This window comes from Megalobrama amblycephala, unplaced genomic scaffold (genome assembly GCF_018812025.1).
Source record: "Megalobrama amblycephala isolate DHTTF-2021 unplaced genomic scaffold, ASM1881202v1 scaffold253, whole genome shotgun sequence".
Taxonomy (NCBI): Eukaryota; Metazoa; Chordata; class Actinopteri; order Cypriniformes; family Xenocyprididae; genus Megalobrama; species Megalobrama amblycephala.
Genome location: NW_025953340.1, coordinates 1,073,423 through 1,094,449, shown reverse-complemented (window position 1 = coordinate 1,094,449; position 21,027 = coordinate 1,073,423). Strand labels below are relative to the sequence as shown.

Here is a 21,027-nt window from a genome sequence, read left to right as displayed (position 1 = left end):
GGAACGCACTGCCTTCCCACGCCACCCTGCCCACCATGAGCCACGTGAGTGGACCCCACTCACAGCCCCGACTTCGGGACGCACTGCCTCCCGAGTTGGGCCACAGTGCTCCGTGCTGCCCCCCGTGGGTACTTCTGTTGTTCGGATGGTTCCACTCGTACGGAGCTTGGGGGCGTGGCTACGCCTTCCCAACCCGTCCCGTTGGCTCCTCCGGACAATCAGACTCGGCTACGCGATTCAGTTCGCCAGGCGTCCCCCCAGGTTCAGCGGCGTTCTGTTCACCTCGGTGACAGGGCCCAACGCCTCTGTCCTGCGGGCGGAGATTGCGGTTCTTTTGGCGAAGGACGCAATAGAGCCTGTCCCTCAAGCCGAGATGAAGTCTGGGTTTTACAGCCCTTACTTCATAGTACCCAAGAAAGGCGGGGGGTTACGGCCGATCCTGGATCTGCGTGTCTTGAACCGGGCCCTTCACAAGCTCCCGTTCAAGATGCTCACCGTGAAACGCATTCTCACGTGCGTTCACGCCCGGGATTGGTTTGCAGCTATAGACCTGAAGGACGCGTACTTTCATGTCTCGATCCTCCCTCGACACAGACCGTTCCTACGGTTTGCGTTCGAGGGGCGGGCATATCAGTACAAGGTCCTACCCTTCGGGCTGTCCCTGTCTCCTCGCGTCTTTACCAAAGTCGTAGAGGGGGCCCTTGCCCCGCTCAGGGAAGTGGGCGTTCGCGTTCTCAACTACCTCGACGACTGGCTCATTCTGGCCCAGTCCCGAGAGCAGTTGTGCGAACACAGGGACCTGGTGCTCAGTCACCTCAGCCAGTTGGGGCTTCGGGTCAACTGGGAAAAGAGCAAGCTCTGCCCCGTGCAGAGCATCTCTTTTCTCGGTGTGGAGCTGGACTCGGTCAACATGACAGCGCGTCTCACCAACGAGCGTGCACAGTCGGTGCTGAACTGCCTGAACTCGTTCTCACGGAAAACAGCGGTCCCACTGAAACAATTTCAGAGGCTCCTGGGGCATATGGCATCCGCAGCCGCGGTCACGCCGCTCGGATTGCTCCATATGAGACCGCTCCAGCACTGGCTTCACGACCGAGTCCCGAGGTGGGCATGGCACCGCGGCTCACTCCGTGTGGTCATCACACCGGAGTGTCGCCGCACATTCAGCCCGTGGTCGGACCTTGCTTTTCTACGGGCCGGGGTGCCCCTAGTACAAGTGTCCAGGCATGTTGTTGTCACAACAGATGCCTCCACCACCAGCTGGGGTGCCATATGCAGTGGCCAGTCGGCGTCGGGCTCCTGGACAGGACCCCGTCGCCATTGGCATATCAACTGCCTCGAGTTGCTGGCAGTACTCCTTGCGCTGCGCCGGTTTCGACCGCTGTTGCAGGGCAAGCATGTACTGGTCCGGACGGACAACACATCGACTGTAGTGTACATCAACCATCAGGGTGGTCTACGCTCCCGTCGCATGTCGCAACTCGCCCGCCATCTCCTCCTGTGGAGGCAGCGCCGACTCAGGTCGCTGCGCGCCTCCTACATCCCGGGCGAGCTCAATCGTGCAACCGACGCGCTCTCACGACAGCTCACGCTCCCGGGGGAATGGAGACTCCACCCCCAGGCGGTCCAGCTGATATGGAGCCGGTTCGGGGAAGCACAGGTGGACCTGTTCGCTTCTCGGGAATCCGCCCATTGCCAGTTGTTTTATTCGCTGACCGAGGGGACCCTCGGCACGGATGCACTGGCACACAGCTGGCCCCGGGGCCTACGCAAATATGCGTTTCCCCCAGTGAGCCTCCTTGCACAGACACTGTGCAAGGTCAGGGAGGACGAGGAGCAGGTCTTGCTAGTTGCGCCGTACTGGCCCAACCGGACCTGGTTCCCGGAACTCATGCTCCTCGCGACAGCCCATCCCTGGCGCATCCCCCTGAGGAAGGACCTCCTCTCTCAGGGGCAGGGCACCATATGGCACCCACGGCCCGATCTGTGGAACCTCCACGTGTGGTTCCTGGACGGGACGCGGCAGACTTAAGTGGCCTACCGCCCGCGGTAGTCGACACTATCACTTCGGCTAGAGCCCCCTCTACGAGGCGCGCCTATGCCATGAAGTGGAGTCTGTTCGTTGAGTGGTGTTCCTCCCGCCGGGAGGACCCCCGGAAATGCCCGGTTGGTGTTGTGCTTTCCTTCCTTCAAGAGGGTTTGGAACGGAGGCTGTCCCCTTCCACCCTGAAGGTCTATGTGGCCGCCATCGCAGCGCATCACGATGTGCTTGATGGCAAGTCACTAGGAAAGCACGACCTGATCATCAGGTTCCTCAGAGGCGCCAGGAGGTTAAATCCCCCTAGGCCTCGCCTCATTCCCTCCTGGGATCTCTCCATCGCCCTCTCGGGCCTTCGGAGAGCTCCCTTCGAGCCCCTCGAGTCAGCTGAGCTGAAACATCTGTCTCTCAAGACAGTGCTCCTGACCGCGCTCGCCTCCTTCAAGAGGGTTGGGGACCTGCAAGCATTTTCGGTCAGCGATTCGTGCCTGGAATTCGGGCCGGCCTACTCTCACGTGATCTTGAGACCCCGGCCTGGATATGTGCCCAAGGTTCCCACCACTCCCTTCAGGGACCAGGTGGTGAACCTGCAAGCACTGCCCCCGGAGGAGGCAGACCCAGCCCTTGCGTTGCTGTGTCCCGTTCGTGCCCTGCGCGTTTACGTGGACCGCACGCAGAGCTTCAGAAGCTCTGAGCAGCTCTTTGTCTGTTTTGGAGGTCAGCAGAAGGGAAAGGCTGTCTCCAAACAGAGGTTGGCCCACTGGATAGTGGATGCCATCGCCTTGGCGTATCAGACCCAAGGCGAGCCGTGCCCCTCGGGTTGCGAGCTCACTCCACTCGGGGTGTTGCTTCTTCCTGGGCGTTGGCGCACGGCGCCTCTGTTGCAGACATCTGCAGAGCTGCGGGCTGGGCGACACCGAATACATTCGTGAGGTATTATAACCTCCGAGTGGAACCGGTGTCCACCCGTGTGCTTTCTACTCGTAGATAGCCATGGGTGTTCGCTTGCTGTGCCATTTCCCTCGGGAGAGGGAATGCGTGCACTTTTCCCGCTCCTCAGTTCAGTTCCCCATAACGGCGAACCCTGTGGAGTTCCTCCTGCATCCTGCGGCGGCCAGACGTGGCGGAGGCGTCCGGCGCTAGGTCCAGTACTCGTGTGTATGCCCGGTTGGTCTGCCCTTGTACTGGGCTAGATGCCCATATGCTGTGATTCCCCTCGGGTAATCCCATATGTGTTTGTCCACGGTAAGGTTTCCCTGACGGTAAACCCGTGTCTTTCCCTGGGCGGCTTCGCTTTGCCCCGTCTCTGATTGCTAGTCGTTCCTCCCGGAAGGTAGGACCTACATCAGAGATCTTCCATATGCGTTACTGTTCTCTGACCAGTCCATATGTGTCTTCCACACGTTACCTCCCTTCGGGCAGGGTGTGGTCTCCGTAGCTTTCCCCTCCTCGGGGAACGCTTTCCTGGCGTTTTTGTCGTTGCTGAAAAACGAGGGATTGAGTTCCGAAGCACTCTTCCCCGTGGGGTAGGAACAGCAGCTTCGACTTCTCCACGGTAACGCCCTGTCCTCTCCATCCCACCGGTATGGAAGACATTCCTGGGCTTGCTCTGGGCGCTGGAGGGTTGCGAGTATGGGCCGCATTTGCATTTGGCACGCCTCAGCCTGCCAGCACCTGCCTCCCTAACACTCGTAACGTGGTTTAGTTGCTATGGCGTTTTCCACGGGACCCCATTACGTCAGTATCGACGTAACGTCGAACGTGACTGACTGAATGGGAACGTCTAGGTTACTAGTGTAACCCCCGTTCCCAGAAGGAGGGAACGGAGACGTTACGTTCCCCTGCCATAGCTTTGAGCCACCGCTGAGCGGCCAGATACCTGTCTCGGCTCCTCAGCAAAAATATGAATGAAGGTGAGTATGCCGGCCCTATTTATACCCGGATGCCGGGGGAGGGGCCCGGCATGTAAATCTCACAGGCCAATTCCCATTGGCTTGTTTTGTATCCTTGGAGGTGATTGGGCTCCCTAGCGAGACCCCATTACGTCAGTATCGACGTAACGTCTCCGTTCCCTCCTTCTGGGAACGGGGGTTACACTAGTAACCTAGACGTTCTCATCAACATCACATCTGATGTCGTCTCTGGCAATGCATCTTGGAAAGTACCTCCTGGAATGTCTAATTGTTTTAATTTTTGGCTATTAAAATGGAGAATATTTTAAAATAATTACTGCATAAATGCTTGGAATTTGCCATCATTCTGTTTTGAATGTGTTTTTAATCATTTTGAATGCAGTGTTAGCATTAGAAAAATGTGCTGAAAATACATAGTATTTTGCATGTTGTGGAGTACGAATGGGAAAAGAGTTCCTGAATTTTGAAAAGTGTGGTCACTGAATGCATTTTGTCTGAAAGCAATGAAAAACAGTTCACGGTTTGGTCTACATTGACTTCTGTTTCGCTGACTGTGTGAAGAGGTTTGAAAATGTGGTTTCGGTATTGAACAACGCTTGTTAGCACCTGAAAAAAACTATAATGTAATGAAGAGAAAATAAGAGACTCTATAACATCTCACTGTTACTGATTCATCATGAGCTCAAAGCATAATGTGTAGAATCTCTACAGTCTGATTCATCAACACAGTTTCACTGATCCAGAATCAGCATAAAACCCAGGATAGAGCGGTTGAGTGAAAGTGGTCTGGACTGTGTGGATGAGGCTCATTGTGTCTCCAGAGATGCTGTAGAAGGACAGAGTTCCTGCACTGTGATCCACATACACTCCTACTCTATAGTGATTCTTCCAATTCACTGTTCTGCTGCTGATGGGCTTTACAGGGAGTTTAGCATGTTTGTTATTGTGTGTGAATGAGTAACTGGAGGAAGAGCAGAACAAACTCCAGGACTGATCATTAGATCCAAACCAACACTCATTACCCGATCCCTTCCTGCTGATGCTCTTATATGACACTGATATATCCACATTCCCACTCCACTCAATCTCCCAGTAACAGCGTCCACACACACTCTCTCTACACAACACCTGAAACAGATGATCAAATCTGTCTGGATGATCAGGATACGACTGACATGGGCCAGTGTTAGTAATCACTCTGTTATTCTCAGACAGACGGAGGCGTTTATTCACTGTGTTCAGATCCAGAGTGAGCTGATGATAATCTGATGGAGATAAAACACATCAGTGTATCAGTCTTCAGTTCAGATCTGATAAATTAATATTACAGAAATAAATCATAACTTGATTAAGGATTCTTGTGTGTGTGTGTGTGTGTGTGTGTGAGTGTGTGTGTATACATACATTTGCGTACTCCTGCTGTAATCCTGATCTCCCCTCCATGATCCACACTACAAAACACACACAGTGTCACAGTTCATCAGTAAACACACACACACACACACTTTACAAGAGGCTCTTCAGATACAGTGTAGGGCTGAATGGGAAAAAAGTTATCAGTGTAATAACCTATTTATATTGATTTATAAATGTTTATTAAATTATTAAATTGTAATTATGATTATAAATAATGTTATTTGGTATTATAATGTTATTTAGTTGTTAATTAATATATAATAAATAATCAGTCATATACAATTTATAACATTAAAAAAGTAAAAAGTAGTTTTTAAAGTCCCCCTGTAGTCAATTATTTTATCCCTTAAAACTCATCTTCGACCATCAAAATGACATATTTAAAAAAAATTAAACTGCGGCCAAAATCAGAATTTATAATGGACCGAATAGCTCTCTCAGAACTTGATGTGTGATTCCACACTGACTGAATATGCACAAGAATCACGGTCACACGCACACGCTCATAGCAATATTGTTTTAGCTATGTTTTATAGTGTTAAAATATTACAAAGGACAAAAACATGATCTTTATTGGCTTTACTTCAAGTCAGCTGTCACTTTACCTTGGCGCGAGCCCCTATGCGCTCGCACACTTGGCACAGCCCTTGCGACGGTTCTGTCATTAATATGAATTAATATAATTGCCTTTTGCTTGACTACAATATCAAACATCTAATAATGTGTTGCTAATGTTATACACACCATTTCCATTCTTCATCTATCTATCAAACTAACTATCAAACTATACAACACTACCAAAATGATTCCAGTGTGCATGGATCGGTGGAAACGACACATTTTTCTGTATTATGCAGGCCAGACAAGTAATACCACTTTGTAAAAAGACTAAGTATCTGGGCACATACACATTCAAACGCACATACCTATAGATTAAACATGTAAATGAACTGCAAGAATGCATTAAAAGTCTTCTGTTTTCAGTTAAAAGGTGTTCCAGGACCCCTCCACCTCCCCAAACTCCACCTTCATCTTAGGTACCTTGCCCTATGTAGTCCTATATTTATTTACAGTGGAGTTATATCAGAGCTTGAGTTAAAGCTGCTTCATTGAGCCCGGGGCCGTTTCTAGCCTTTTTGCCACCCTAGGCGAGATCCCTATTGAAACCCCACCCAACCCCCCGATACCCTACGATATCAGCTATTATTCTTCAGTAATAAGTATTATTATTCAGTAATACACAGTTCCCACTTTTCAATAAAACAACTATGCACATCCATTTTCAAAGGAAGTAACTGGTAAACAACTACAAGGACTTAAAACAAATTGACCTTGGCATATTTGAGTATATGTTTACTATTTTCCATAGCTTTAAAAGTGGACACACCTAGACTTATTTGCTGTAAAAGTGTCAATAATGTCATCATAGGACATCTCCCTGGAAACATCCCTGTTTATGCTCATACAAACAGACATGGCATTTTAAACCCTTCTGAAACTATTCTTTATAGCTAAAGCTGTAAACAAGAAGTAAACACTTACAGTTAGGACTGGGGCTTGCCTCTGATGCTTCTCTTCCTACAGTAGCATCTGCCTTGTGATTCTCTAAAAATTAGTTGAGTGCACCTATCATGTACCATTAATATAAAACTCTCGGTAACACTTTATTTTAAGGGTCCAGAATAATGCATTAGTTAAGCATTAATTAATGATTAACTTGTTCACAATTAAGCATTAGTTAAGAATGAACACACTAGTAATTAATGATTAACTTTACATTGTAAGGGACAGAATTATGCATTAGTTAAGCATAAATAAACTAGTAATTAATGATTTACTTATTCACAATTATGCATTAGTTAAGAATGGACATAGTAATTAATGATTAACTTTACATTGTACGGGTCAGAATTATGCATTAGTTAAGCATAAATAAACTAGTAATTAATGATTTACTTATTCACAATAATGCATTAGTTAAGAATGGACATAGTAATTAATGATTAACTGAATGTACAGTAAATGCCTTTTAGTCATTATCTACAACTTAATAAACCATATATTATTTTTGTGTAGTGATGTAATTTTATTTCTGTGCCATTCTATTAAGTTAACTGAACAATAAACTAGTAACTATGCTTAATTACTGATGGTTTTGCAGTTATAAATTGCTAAAATAGCGTAATAAAGACAATTTGACCCCCAAAGTGAAATGTATATCCTCATTAATTATGGCACTTATTGAGTGTTATTCAAGTTTATTGAGCAGACTAAGCCAACAATTAAGGCAAAACTACCATTAGTACAGTACTAATAAAGGCAATTTGACCCCCTATTCTAAAGTGAAAGCTAAATCCTCATTAATTATGGCACTTATTGAGTGATATTCAACTTTATTGAGCAGAATAAGCCAACAATTAAGGCAAAACTACCATTAATACAGTACTAATAAAGGCAATTTGACCCCCTATTCTAAAGTGAAAGCTAAATCCTCATTAATTATGTCACTTATTGAGTGATATTCAACTTTATTGAGCAGAATAAGCCAACAATTAAGGCAAAACTACCATTAATACAGTACTAATAAAGGCAATTTGACCCCCTATTCTAAAGTGAAAGCTAAATCCTCATTAATTATGGCACTTATTGAGTGATATTCAACTTTATTGAGCAGACTAAACCAACAATTAAGGCAAATTACCATTAGTACAGTACTAATAAAGGCAATTTGACCCCCTATTCTAAAGTGAAAGCTAAATCCTCATTAATTATGGCACTTATTGAGTGATATTCAACTTTATTGAGCAGACTAAGCCAACAATTAAGGCAAAATTACCATTAATACAGTACTAATAAAGGCAATTTGACCCCCTATTCTAAAGTGAAAGCTAAATCCTCATTAATTATGGCACTTATTGAGTGATATTCAACTTTATTGAGCAGACTAAGCCAACAATTAAGGCAAAATTACCATTAGTACAGTACTAATAAAGGCAATTTGACCCCCTATTCTAAAGTGAAAGCTAAATCCTCATTAATTATGGCACTTATTGAGTGTTATTCAACTTTATTGAGCAGACTAAGCCAACAATTAAGGCAAAATTACCATTAATACAGTACTAATAAAGGCAATTTGACCCCCTATTCTAAAGTGAAAGCTAAATCCTCATTAATTATGGCACTTATTGAGTGATATTCAACTTTATTGAGCAGAATAAGCCAACAATTAAGGCAAAATTACCATTAGTACAGTACTAATAAAGGCAATTTGACCCCCTATTCTAAAGTGAAAGCTAAATCCTCATTAATTATGGCACTTATTGAGTGTTATTCAACTTTATTGAGCAGAATAAGCCAACAATTAAGGCAAAACTACCATTAATACAGTACTAATAAAGGCAATTTGACCCCCTATTCTAAACTGTATACTAAATACATGGCCCTTATTAAAACAATTATTAATACATAACTTTTACAGACACAAAACATACGTTTTTTTTGTATGTTTGGATAAAGGGTGATAGATACAACATGGACGTATTGGCAACATTTAAACGTAAGAATATTACACTTTTAGCTACCACCGAAATACTTAAAAGATTTACTAATCTTTTACATCATAAAGATATCTGTATAATTTCCCTTTTACTGTTTTATAGATAAATGTTTTATCCCTAAACTCAAACATAACCATTTTATAGAGAATATAAAATGAACGTAATGGATTTTAATATTTAGAAAAATGACAATTTTAGTAACACTATAGACCTTATGTAGCCCCGCCCCTTTTCATCGCTGCGCTCGTTGTCTTTTGACTTCCGGTTTGTATTTCCACAGCGATATTACATTTATGAATGAACTGCTCGTTTTAAAATCTTCCCGATCTACTGACATTTGTTAAGACATCTGCTTTAAACATAACAATGCTCATGATAACTTTCATTAACTCTACAACAAGTAAATCCACTTAACCAACTAATTATTCTTTGACAGCGATGCCATAGAAATGTACAGAGCTACCGCAAAACGGAAGTTCAAAGACAATTTTATAAAGATGGCGGCGCGCTTGTTTGTCTGGTAAATAAGGTCTATAGCATTAAAAGAATGCTTTGAGCCACTAAATCCACTCAAACCTCTAAACCTACCCATAACCATTTCTTAAAAATATGTAGAATAGTAGAAAAACATAACAGACAGAAAAGTGTAACTTAATCACAATAATTTCTTTATTAAGAAAATGTCAAAAGCGATACCAATAGTTGTCCGAATGACGATGTGTTGCAGTCGCAGTACTCTCTGGTGATATACAATCATTTTATATCAGGTTAGGGCTGGGAATCGATTCCAAAAAGAATCGATTCCTCGATTCCGAGGCGTTGGGAATCGAGAGTCGATTCCAAAGGTTGGAATCGATTCCATTAAGGGGAATCGACTCCTCTTTTTTTAACACAAACCGCGGCCACGTAGCCGATTTCATTTGTCAACACAATCACATCACCTGTAAAGAAATAAAGTTCATAATAAATAAATGGATCCAGTCGTGACACAGAGTATGGTTTAGGGTAGGATGATTATTTAAGCATTGTGTAGGCAATCACGCGCAATGACTGACCCAACCGAATCTTTAGAATCGGTTGTTGGGCCGGGTTTGATCATACTCGTTGTAGTTTAGGACAAAAAAGAATAAATCAATCGACAACAACAATCAATCGCGCGAAGAATGTGTAAAGGCCTAGGATTTTCCCCCTTCTGGTCTATGTATCCATGCCTCTGCTGAATTATTTTTATCCCCTTTATCCCAGTGGGAATAAATAAAATATCCGGCTTCGCCTCAGCGCCAGGCGCAAGTCAAACGAGCGCGGAAAAGGTGACGACGAGGGAGCTTCAGTTGAACAACAGTGAACTGCGGTCAGATCAGAGCCGTTAAATATGATGTGATGTTGTCCGGCTATTTCGGTAAAACTCATAAAAAATAACGCGACTGTCCAATCAGCCGTTACACTGTGCTCGTGGCACGCACTAAAGAATTGCATGTGCAAATGCGCCGGCGCGCGCTGCATAACTTTATTATAGCTTAAATAAAGCGCAAACGAAACTACGAGCAATGACCGTCGTTGTTCTGTTGTAAGTTAAGTCATGAAATTACCAAACATGCGATTAAAGCTGCCTCAAAACTGTGCATGCATGTATTTGTTGACATGGTTTTATTGTTATCCAATTTGTTGGCCTTAAAACATCTTAAACATTCATATATGTACACCAGGGAAATTCTCGGGGGAGCATACCCCCGTACCCCCCTGGCAAACTACATTTTCTGTCCTCGGTAATTATGAAACCCTGGCCAGCTTATATCTAATGAAATATGAGGTAAATGTGCATTTCTCCAAATGTGCGCACTTTTGGACTACAAGTTTGTGTATGCACTGCATGATCAAAAATAAATGGTACCAAACGCGATTGAATGTAAAGGTTTGTATATCGTTATTCTATTAATAATACCAATTGATATTGCATTTCTATCAGAAAGTCATTAAGAATTATATTTATTAGATAGCTTAGATATTTGCAACACTACAATGACACTAGTGTTGCAAATATCTAAGCTATCTAATACTTCAAATTTCAAGGTTAAATCTTTTTATTTTTCTGTAACAGCTGCCAAAAATAGTACATAGCTCCACTGTGGTTTTTAATAAATAAAAAAAAAAATAGTAAACTTTTCAAAACATCCCCCCCTCTGTTTTTTTTCACAAATCGCACCCTTTATATGTATGTAAATAGAATCTACCTATATGTATATGGTGAACATATTCCTAGTCTTTACACTGTGTGTCTACTGTCTACACCTGACGCAGGAAGCACGACGTGACAAACCCCCGAAGTAAATGCCTCGTTCTAATTATGACCAAGCAGCAGTCGCAATATGTCTAATAGGAAGGACAAATGGATTTGCAACGGTCGCTTTGCATGCCCGGTGTAGAGAGTTACTTGCTGTGTGGCACGGTAAGACGCGACAATGTTAGACACGGTGGTGGCATTAAAAAAATTGAAAATAACAGTGAGGAATCGATTCTTGGAATCGATTCTTTCGATTCCAGAAACAGGAATCGGAATCGGAATCGATTCCAAAAAATCCGGAATCGAACAGCCCTATATCAGGTACAGAGCAGAATTTAAGTTATTAATCCACGAATGGTATTCCACTTCACTTCACTTCACTTCACTTCACGGCATGTCGCAATCTGTGACGAAGCAGGCGAGAGCCAATCAATGAGCGTTGACATCACTGCCGTAAAACGTGTCGTGTCAAGCTTTTTGAGGCGGCAATTTTTGAATTCATAACGATCGCTGGATTTGTTTACACAGTCGCTGTTGAGGACGGAGATGAAGGACGGAGATGAAGATCGGCGGATGAAGAATTCAATTTGGATCTGTTCCTCGCAGTCGTATGGATTATAAAGATGTGGATTAAAGCGGATTAAATTGACGTCTTTTGTGAATTTAAGTTGCATTTTGGTGTATTGTCTAGTCCTGTGTCTGAGAAAACGCCTTTTGTTTCCCCACGGCGAACAAAATAAATATTACATGTTGGTTAGATGATTACAGAAATGTTACTCATTTTAAGGTTTTAAAGTGTCGTTTTGTTTAACATAATTCTTTGAAACGAGTTTGCAGTGAAAGTCACGAATAGCAAACTGTTTTTACATGTAATAATTTTTAGTGCTGTCAATATTGTACGCTTCAGTGTATGAAAACGTAATTATGTGTTGTAGAACCACACTTTGCGTAAAAATACATTCTCGTGCGATCACGATGCAGAATAATTGAAAACAAATAGTGTAAATAAGAACCTATAAATGGATCAAATTATCTTTACTGTATTAGTGGCAGTTTAGCCTTAATTATTGGCTTATACTGGTCAATAAAGTTGAATATCACTCAATAAGTGCCATAATTAATGAGGATTTAGCTTTCACTTTAGAATAGGGGGTCAAATTGCCTTTATTAGTACTGTATTAATGGTAGTTTTGCCTTAATTGTTGGCTTATTCTCAATAAAGTTGAATATCACTCAATAAGTGACATAATTAATGAGGATTTAGCTTTCACTTTAGAATAGGGGGTCAAATTGCCTTTATTAGTACTGTATTAATGGTAGTTTTGCCTTAATTGTTGGCTTAGTCTGCTCAATAAACTTGAATAACACTCAATAAGTGCCATAATTAATGAGGATATACATTTCACTTTGGGGGTCAAATTGTCTTTATTACGCTATTTTAGCAATTTATAACTGCAAAACCATCAGTAATTAAGCATAGTTACTAGTTTATTGTTCAGTTAATTTAATAGAATGGCACAGAAATATAATTACATCACTACACAAAAATAATATATGGTTTATTAAGTTGTAGTTAATGACTAAAAGGCATTTGCTGTACATTTAGTTAATCATTAATTACTAGGTTATTTTTGGTTAGTTATAGCATGTGTATCTTTCAAATATTTAATAAATTTTAAATAATGGCTAATATGCCCTACTATATGTTAAACTAATCATTAATTACTATTGTGTCCATTCTTAACTAATGCATAATTGTGAACAAGTAAATCATTAATTACTAGTTTATTTATGCTTAACTAATGCATAATTCTGTCCCTTACAATGTAAAGTTAATCATTAATTACTAGTGTGTTCATTCTTAACTAATGCTTAATTGTGAACAAGTTAATCATTAATTAATGCTTAACTAATGCATTATTCTGGACCCTTAAAATAAAGTGTTATCAAACTCTCTAGCATAAACAAACAGATTCTCATAATCTACACGCCCAAATCACAATGCCTGTCTGTCTGTGACTTCAACTGCACTATTACAGCTTAAAGAAATGCATTTATTTGATATTATATGCTATAATATCCCAGCTAACATTTTTTTTGCTTCCAGGAACATTAGTTTATGGTTCCCAAAATGTTCCCAGAACAAAGATTCTAACGTTCCCTGTTCGTTAGCCAGGAAAGTTTTCTTTAAATAGAACGTTCCCTTTAGGTTACAAAAAAAAGGAACTAATATAGAACGTTCCCTGAATGTTCTTATTTGGTTCCCCCAAAAAATAACCAAACGGGAAGCATATTGAAACATTAGGGGAACGTTCTGTGTTTACAGGGATTCTGCTGTGTGACTTATCCATCCTGTGCCGATATGCAGTGTCATGTTTTGCTCGTGATGATGGAGCAACTAATTTGTAGTAGAACAGAACAATTAACCAATTAGTAACATACCTGTATATTTCGCTTTCTTTTTCTCATCCTCATTTTTATTTTTATAATACTGAGATCCTGATGGCTTATTTGACCTTTTCATGATGATGAAACTAAAACACTTAATCCAGGTAAGCACGAATGACAACATTTCCTGCCGCCTTCTACATCTCGTTTCTCTATTTATAACAGCAGTGGCCACTATTACCTGGGAGACTTGTCACTCAGATAATATGCAAGTAATCAGAATGCCTCGAAATGGCAAAAGTACGAAATAATAATAACAGTAATAATAATTTTTATTATTTTTATTTTATTATTGTTTATATATATAAATCTCTTGGTGGGGCGGGGGCTCTCACTGGCGCCCCCCAGCTGTTTGCGCCCTAGGCGACCGCCTAGCTTGCCTATGCCTAGAAACGCTCTGATTGAGCCCCTCATCAGTGGACAGTAAACCAAATAAGTTAACCTGTTATCTTAAAGACTATGTGGGCAAACAAACTCGTTAAATTAATTTTCATACAAATTCCGTAGAAACCATGTAGTTACATTTTACCATGGTAGTGAGGTGCTATGTGCATGGTTTAAACTATTATGTATGATGCTATGGAAAACAATGGTTAGTTTTAATAAAACTCAGCCAAAATACTAAAAAATACTAAATTTACATCTGCATCCTAACTCAAGCTATTACCACTGACAACTCAAGCTAATGTCAATTGTGTATTTCTAAGAGAGACAAAACATGTAATATTATTAATTTTGTGCCAAATATATGTGCCATCAAAGTCAGGTAACACAAACCTGTTTCATGACTAGAAAAAAATATCATCTGTTTGAACATGCAGAATCTAAGTAACTCAATTTTATATTAAGATATTTATTTTGTTAAGAAAAAAAAAATAAAAAATGTGAAGTGTTTGTCATGTTGTAAAGATAAAAAAATAAAGAGTAGTTTAAAACTACAATTAATGGTCTGGTTTGTAAGGCTTGATTTTCCTGCTAAACAAAAACTGAGATCAAGCGTCCTGCAATAAAGTAATAAAACTTTAATCTGGAAAGAAGATCTCAAAGAAGTAGCAATGGACAACGCCTTGCCCTAACCCCAAAAGGACAACGCCTCCCCCACCACACACACACACACACACACACACACACACACACACACACACACACCTCCCCTTCCTCTGGCTCAAGTCACTGAAAGTTATTCAAAACATATAATGTAACTTGTGTATCTATTGTTTTTCCCTTTTCATGTTTGGTATCATTTAATTTGTTTCAGTGCGATTGGTAAACTGGTCTCAATTTCACAGCAGTCACTAGAATTATGAAGAAGATGGAAAATTAAGGAAAATTCTGTCCTCTTTTTGGGTGGTGTCTCTTCTCCTCTCCCCAAAACAGGTGTTGGTGTAATAAACATTTACAATCCTTTTGTTCTGGTTCTGGTATAAAAGGTAAAGAGCAAAGCAGTCATGTGGGATCTTCTGCAGGCCCCCACAGAGATGTGTGAATGTCTGAGGACATTCACCCATCCCTGTGTATATATGCATTTCTTTGAGTAATCGATGTTATGCATTTGACATTTCTGAATTGGCTTTAATTGTCTAATTGTAATATAATTGGCATCATATATTTTTACTTGACAAATAAAATGTTATGTTTGCTTGATTCTGTATTATTCTTAATCCATTATTTCTAGTAGATCAAAGCGAAGGTATTACCTCAAATCTGTGTTCAGGATTGTTCATACGAAAGGTTTAATAGATGGAGCATGGGGCACGTCAATTAAGTCCATTTCGATTTCTGACAATCACTGCCTTAAATAAGTTGCAGTTTTCGTAAATATATAAAAAACTATGCTTTTTGTTACGAGTAAGCAGAGCGCGACCGACTTAAAGGTAGATATTTACCCTGCATCCAATGTTTAAGGTCAGACTGACGAGTTTGTGTCCGGGAAGAGTGCTAAAATCGGCCGAAGTAACTCTTCTAAAGCGATACCGGGACTGCAGTGAACGAAATAATTGAAGATATAAGGTAATCAGAATAATCGAATATCTAAATTAATACATAACAAATGATTAATTTCTAATTGGAAACACAACCTAAGTGTAAGAATCATTTGAAATTGGAGTCAGATTAAGCGAGTGAAATTAAGTGAGCTTAATAGAGACGCTGAAAAGGCATACACGCGTTAACCTTCGCCTGGGGGCGTCGGAGTCCGTTTTTGGGCCGATGCAGGGTTCCTTACAGGTTTCTACAACTTTCACTTAAATCTGCTTTTAAATTTGAAAGAAATAAAGATTTGACATTTATCATGATAATTATTGATATTGATGAACATGAAAAAATTTTTCATGTTCATTTTTTTGGCTATATCACCCAGCCCTGTGTGTCTGTACTGTATGTGTTTGCATTTGTTTGGAAGAGAGTGGGAGAAAGCAAATAAAACATTTTTGTAGGAAAATAATAGAAACGCTTTGTGATTTACACCCTATTTGTTATATGCATTTGTTTGGTCAGTGTCTTTGTGGGTTTTGGTTCTTTTGCTGTTGTAGGCTGTCAGGACCTTTGAAATAACTGAAATAATTTTTTAATAGATATTAAACTGTAATGTAGTCAAGACCTTCCTGGAACTACTTTAGCTGTGCGCTCACTGGAAATAATTGCACACCTTTGTATGTTCATAAGCCAATCAAAATGAAGCATTCAACAGCCCCATAGTAAAACTAGACCTAAACCTTTGTAAATTCTCACTAAGAACTTTTAATAAATACATCAAAGAAATTAAGTTCAACTGTTTTTTAATAAGTGAAGACTATAATGCTGTTTTTAGAGTTTTTTTTTAATCAAAATACTTCCTGCTCTACGTACTTAAGTTTATCCAGTCTGTAGTTTGGATTGTTGAGTTTATCAGTGAGCAGCTTCACTCCTGAATTTCCTGGGTGATTGTAGCTCAGATCCAGCTCTCTCAGGTGTGAGGGGTTTGAACTCAGAGCAGAAGACACATAACCACAGCCTTCCTCTGTCACCATACAGCCAGACAATCTACAAAGACATAGAGTCCACATGACATTGGTTTGGCAATCAGACATGACAATCACACACTGAGTTGTGCTGTTTGTATTTGCAGCTGTTACTTTCTCTAGATTCAGTCTCTATTTTTAGCCTTTTATTGGGTATTAATTACTTTTAATTGTTTAAAAAAACTGAAGAGTAGCCAGCAGTAATTTCAAGTCATAAATTTTTTCTTCAAATGTCATTGTTTTGAATTGAAAATATATTATTTACATTTAGACAAGAAACATTGACAGAGTCATACAAATAAGAGTGAATGTAGGGGTCAGTGGTTGTGCCGACAATATCTTATCAGTATGAAAGAGATTGAAAATACTATGTCGAATTTGGTCATACATACCAGTGTTATACATAATTTGAAACTGTTAAGTGTCTACTTTTATTTGTGTACACACAAAAAATGTAGTGCTTTTCATAAAATAAAGGAAAAAAAACATGATGCACGATCTGATGTTTCTCTCAGTGAGGTAAATTCTGAAATGCGCCTGAAAATGAACTGAAACTCAGCAAATACTTGCCACACAGACACTAGAGATATGTCTACATTATGCTTGGAATGTCTACTTTTAAAAGAAGTCAAACCAAAAATAAATGTTCCACAAAGAATAACAATGCCAGAGAAGTGCTGCACAGGGTGTAAGTTCCGTCTCGGTGCTCTTTGGATGCAAGGGAAAAATTAAACTTGTAAACTAATGGGTAATCCAATGGCACTAGAATCAAGTAAAAAATAATGTTAAAAAGCCTTTACTTCATCTTGGCTAATTCTTAAAAACAGGTGACACATACAGACTACACACCACGTGTCGCGGCTGGTATAGCCTTTGTCAGAATTGATCCTGAGGAGGATGTAAGTATGGGGTAAGTTGTTTAGTGTTATATAATTTTTTTTTCTGATAATATAAAACTCATATGAATTTTCATACTATATTTTGCCTAGTTTTGGCTTGCTTTTTTCAGCTTATGGGAAATATTGCCTTACAATGTCCCTTACAAATATCTAAACTTATTTGTAATATATCTCTCTCAGTTTTGATTAGCTTATGACACTGCTTGTGTAGCTTATTTGTGAATATCTGCTTAGGTATAAATATGATCTGATTTATTGCAAATGTATTTTAGCCTACAGCAAAATAATGTGATACCGTCTAAACAATAGACATTATATTTTTATATATAAATGTTCAGTTTGGGTTAGCTTACGACACTGTTTATGCTGAAATACAGCCTGATGCCTAATATACAGATGTTTGTGAATACAGATGTAAATGTTTTAAATGCACTAAAAACATGTAGTCTATATGACTTATCAAAAGATACTCACTGTCACAGAGACGAACTCCGTGATTCCCTCCTCTGACCATTGGAGGGAGCCCTCTCCCAAATACTAACTCACACTTACACTACACACTACATTTCCCATGAGCCCGTGCCTTGGACTGATTAACGCTACAGCTGATACCCATTACCTGGACTATAAGAGACACACGCACACACCAGTACATCACAAAGTCTTGTTTTACCTTGGTGAACATCTCTGAGCGTTATCATCCTGTCTGTTGCTGATCCTGTTTGTTACCCGTTACTGACCCTTTGCTGCCTGCCTCTGACCTTTGCCTGTTCTATTGACCAGTGAGTGATATCTGCCTGTCTTGACCACCTGCCTGTTATCTGACCACGATTCTGCCTGTCCCTGTTATACCCGTTTGCTCCTGTTTGACCCTGCCTGTACGACTATTACTGTTCTTAATAAAAGCATGCAAATGGATCCCTGCCGGAGTGATGATTCGTTACACTCATGGTCTGTGGCCAATCAATAGATATTTGTCCATCCTATGGCCCTTCCTGAACGGACATATACATACATTGTGCGTCCATAACCACTAATTGCCCATCAGTTTACTTTGGACAATTTGTTTAGGAATGTGGCTGCTTCATGCTCACCTTTACCAGCACCTCACACAAGGGCACAAATATTCATACCAAGTGCACAGACATAATATTTACAGATGTAATTGTGTTTACATCGTCAAAAAAAGTATATGTTCTTGTACAACATAACAAAATCTGCTGTCTTTATGCATGGCCATTATTGATTGGTAATGATAATATAATAGTTATATACAGTGGGTATGGAAAGTATTCAGACCCCCTTAAATTTTCCACTCTTTGTTATATTGCAGCCATTTGCTAAAATCATTGAAGTAATTTTTTTTTCCTCACCAATGTACACACAGCACCCCATATTGACAGAAAAACACAGAATTGCTGACATTTTTACAGATTTATTAAAAAAGAAAAACTGAAATATCACATGGTACTAAGTATTCAGACCCTTTGCTGTGACACTCATATATATTTAACTCAGGTGCTGTCCATTTCTTCTGATCATCCTTGAGATGGTTCTACACCTTCATTTGAGTCCAGCTGATTAGAGTTGATCAGGCAAGCCACACACCTGTCTATATAAGACCTTACAGCTCACAGTGCATGTCAGAGCAAATGAGAATCATGAGGTCAAAGGAACTGCCTGAAGAGCTCAGAGACAAAATTGTGGCAAGGCACAGTTCTGGCCAAGGTTACAAAAAAAATTCTTCTGCACTTAATGTTCCTAAGAGCACAGTGGCCTCCATAATCCTTAAATGGAAGACGTTTGGGATGACCAGAACCCTTCCTAGAGCTGGCCGTCCGGCCAAACTGAGCTATCGGGGGAGAAGAGCCTTGGTGAGAGAGGTAAAGAAGAACCCAAAGATCACTGTGGCTGAGCTCCAGAGATGCAGTCGGGAGATGGGAGAAAGTTGTAGAAAGTCAACCATCACTGCAGCCCTCCACCAGTCGGGGCTTTATGGCAGAGTGGCCTGACGGAAGCCTCGCCGCAGTGCAAGACACATGAAAGCCTGCATGGATTTTGCCAAGATGGTAAGAAATAAGATTCTCTGGTCTGATGAGACCAAGATAGAACTTTTTGGCCTTAATTCTAAGCGGTATGTGTGGAGAAAACCAGGCACTGCTCATCACCTGTCCAATACAGTCCCAACAGTGAAGCATGGTGGTGGCAGCATCATGCTGTGGGGGTGTTTTTCAGCTGAAGGGACAGGGCGAATGGTTGCAATCGATGGAAAGATGAATGCGGCCAAGTACAGGGATATCCTGGACGAAAACCTTCTCCAGAGTGCTCAGGACCTTCCAACAAGACAATGACCCTAAGCACACAGCTAAAATAATGAAGGAGTGGCTTCACAACAACTCCGTGACTGTTCTTGAATGGCCCAGCCAGAGCCCTGACTTAAACCCAATTGAGCATCTCTGGAGAGACCTAAAAATGGCTGTCCACCAACATTTACCATCCAACCTGACAGAACTGGAGAGGATCTGCAAAGAGGAATGGCAGAGGATCCCCAAATCCAGGAAAAACTTGTTGCATCTTTCCCAAAAAGACTCATGGCTGTATTAGATCAAAAGGGTGCTTCTACTAAATACTGAGCAAAGGGTCTGAATACTTAGGACCATGTAATATTTCAGTTGTTCTTTTTTAATAAATCTGCAAAAATGTCAACAATTCTGTGTTTTTCTGTCAATATGGGGTGCTGTGTGTAATGAGGAAAAAAATGAACTTAAATGATTTTAGCAAATGGCTGCAATATAACAAAGAGTGAAAAATTTAAGGGGGTCTGAATACTTTCCGTACCCACTGTATATATTATATTATACTCATATAGTTGTGTTATCAGCATAAGTGCATAGACAAAATATTTTACAGATGTAACTGTACATCATCTTAATGCAAAATGTATATGTATCTCTATGACCTTAAACAGTGTTGTCTTTGTTGTTCATGGTGATAATATAAAACTCATGAATTTTCAGAATATATTTTTATATGTTATGTTTCTTTTGACAGCTTATGGGAAATATTGCCTAACAATGTCACTTACAAATGTTTGTGTGTATATAAGTGTAAAGGTTGTGATAGCACTATTATAACGAGGGCAAACTTAGTGATTTGAGAGTCCTAAGCAAATACCAGCTATTTTACATTTGTAAGCATATAATTTACTGAAATAAAATATATAATTTGCTGTCTCATAGTTCACTACTTGACACTTGCATATAATCAGATATTCAGAGTAAAGGTTATGTGTGTTTACAGTTTTTCTCAGTCGCTTTGGTGCATTTCTCACATCACTATTTACATTTGCACAACAGTTAATGCAGTTCTCAAAACAATTAGTACAAACTGCAAAACCTAGTTGATAACCTGCAAAAGCGTGTCACTTGCTCAAAATGGATAGGTCATTCCTCAAAAGCAAGTATTCGTGTCAATGA

The 21,027-nt window shown here is 40.5% G+C and overlaps 1 protein-coding gene across 3 annotated transcripts in view; it reads right to left on the bottom strand.

Moving 5' to 3' along the window:
• Positions 1 to 4,113: 4,113 nt before the first annotated feature.
• The window catches only part of LOC125261040 (NACHT, LRR and PYD domains-containing protein 12-like), a 36,087-nt gene continuing 19,173 nt past the window's right edge, over positions 4,114 to 21,027 (bottom strand). Inside the window, exons 4-6 of one of the 3 annotated variants that reach the window (XM_048179583.1) lie at positions 16,501 to 16,674; positions 5,356 to 5,402; positions 4,114 to 5,216 (exon numbers count right to left, since the gene is read on the bottom strand). In XM_048179583.1, the coding sequence (XP_048035540.1) occupies positions 4,672 to 5,216; positions 5,356 to 5,402; positions 16,501 to 16,674 (766 nt within the window). In that variant the 3' untranslated portion in view covers positions 4,114 to 4,671. The remainder of the gene's footprint in view (positions 5,217 to 5,355; positions 5,403 to 16,500; positions 16,675 to 21,027) is intronic. The other 2 variants (XM_048179581.1, XM_048179582.1) reach the window with 2 other exon arrangements.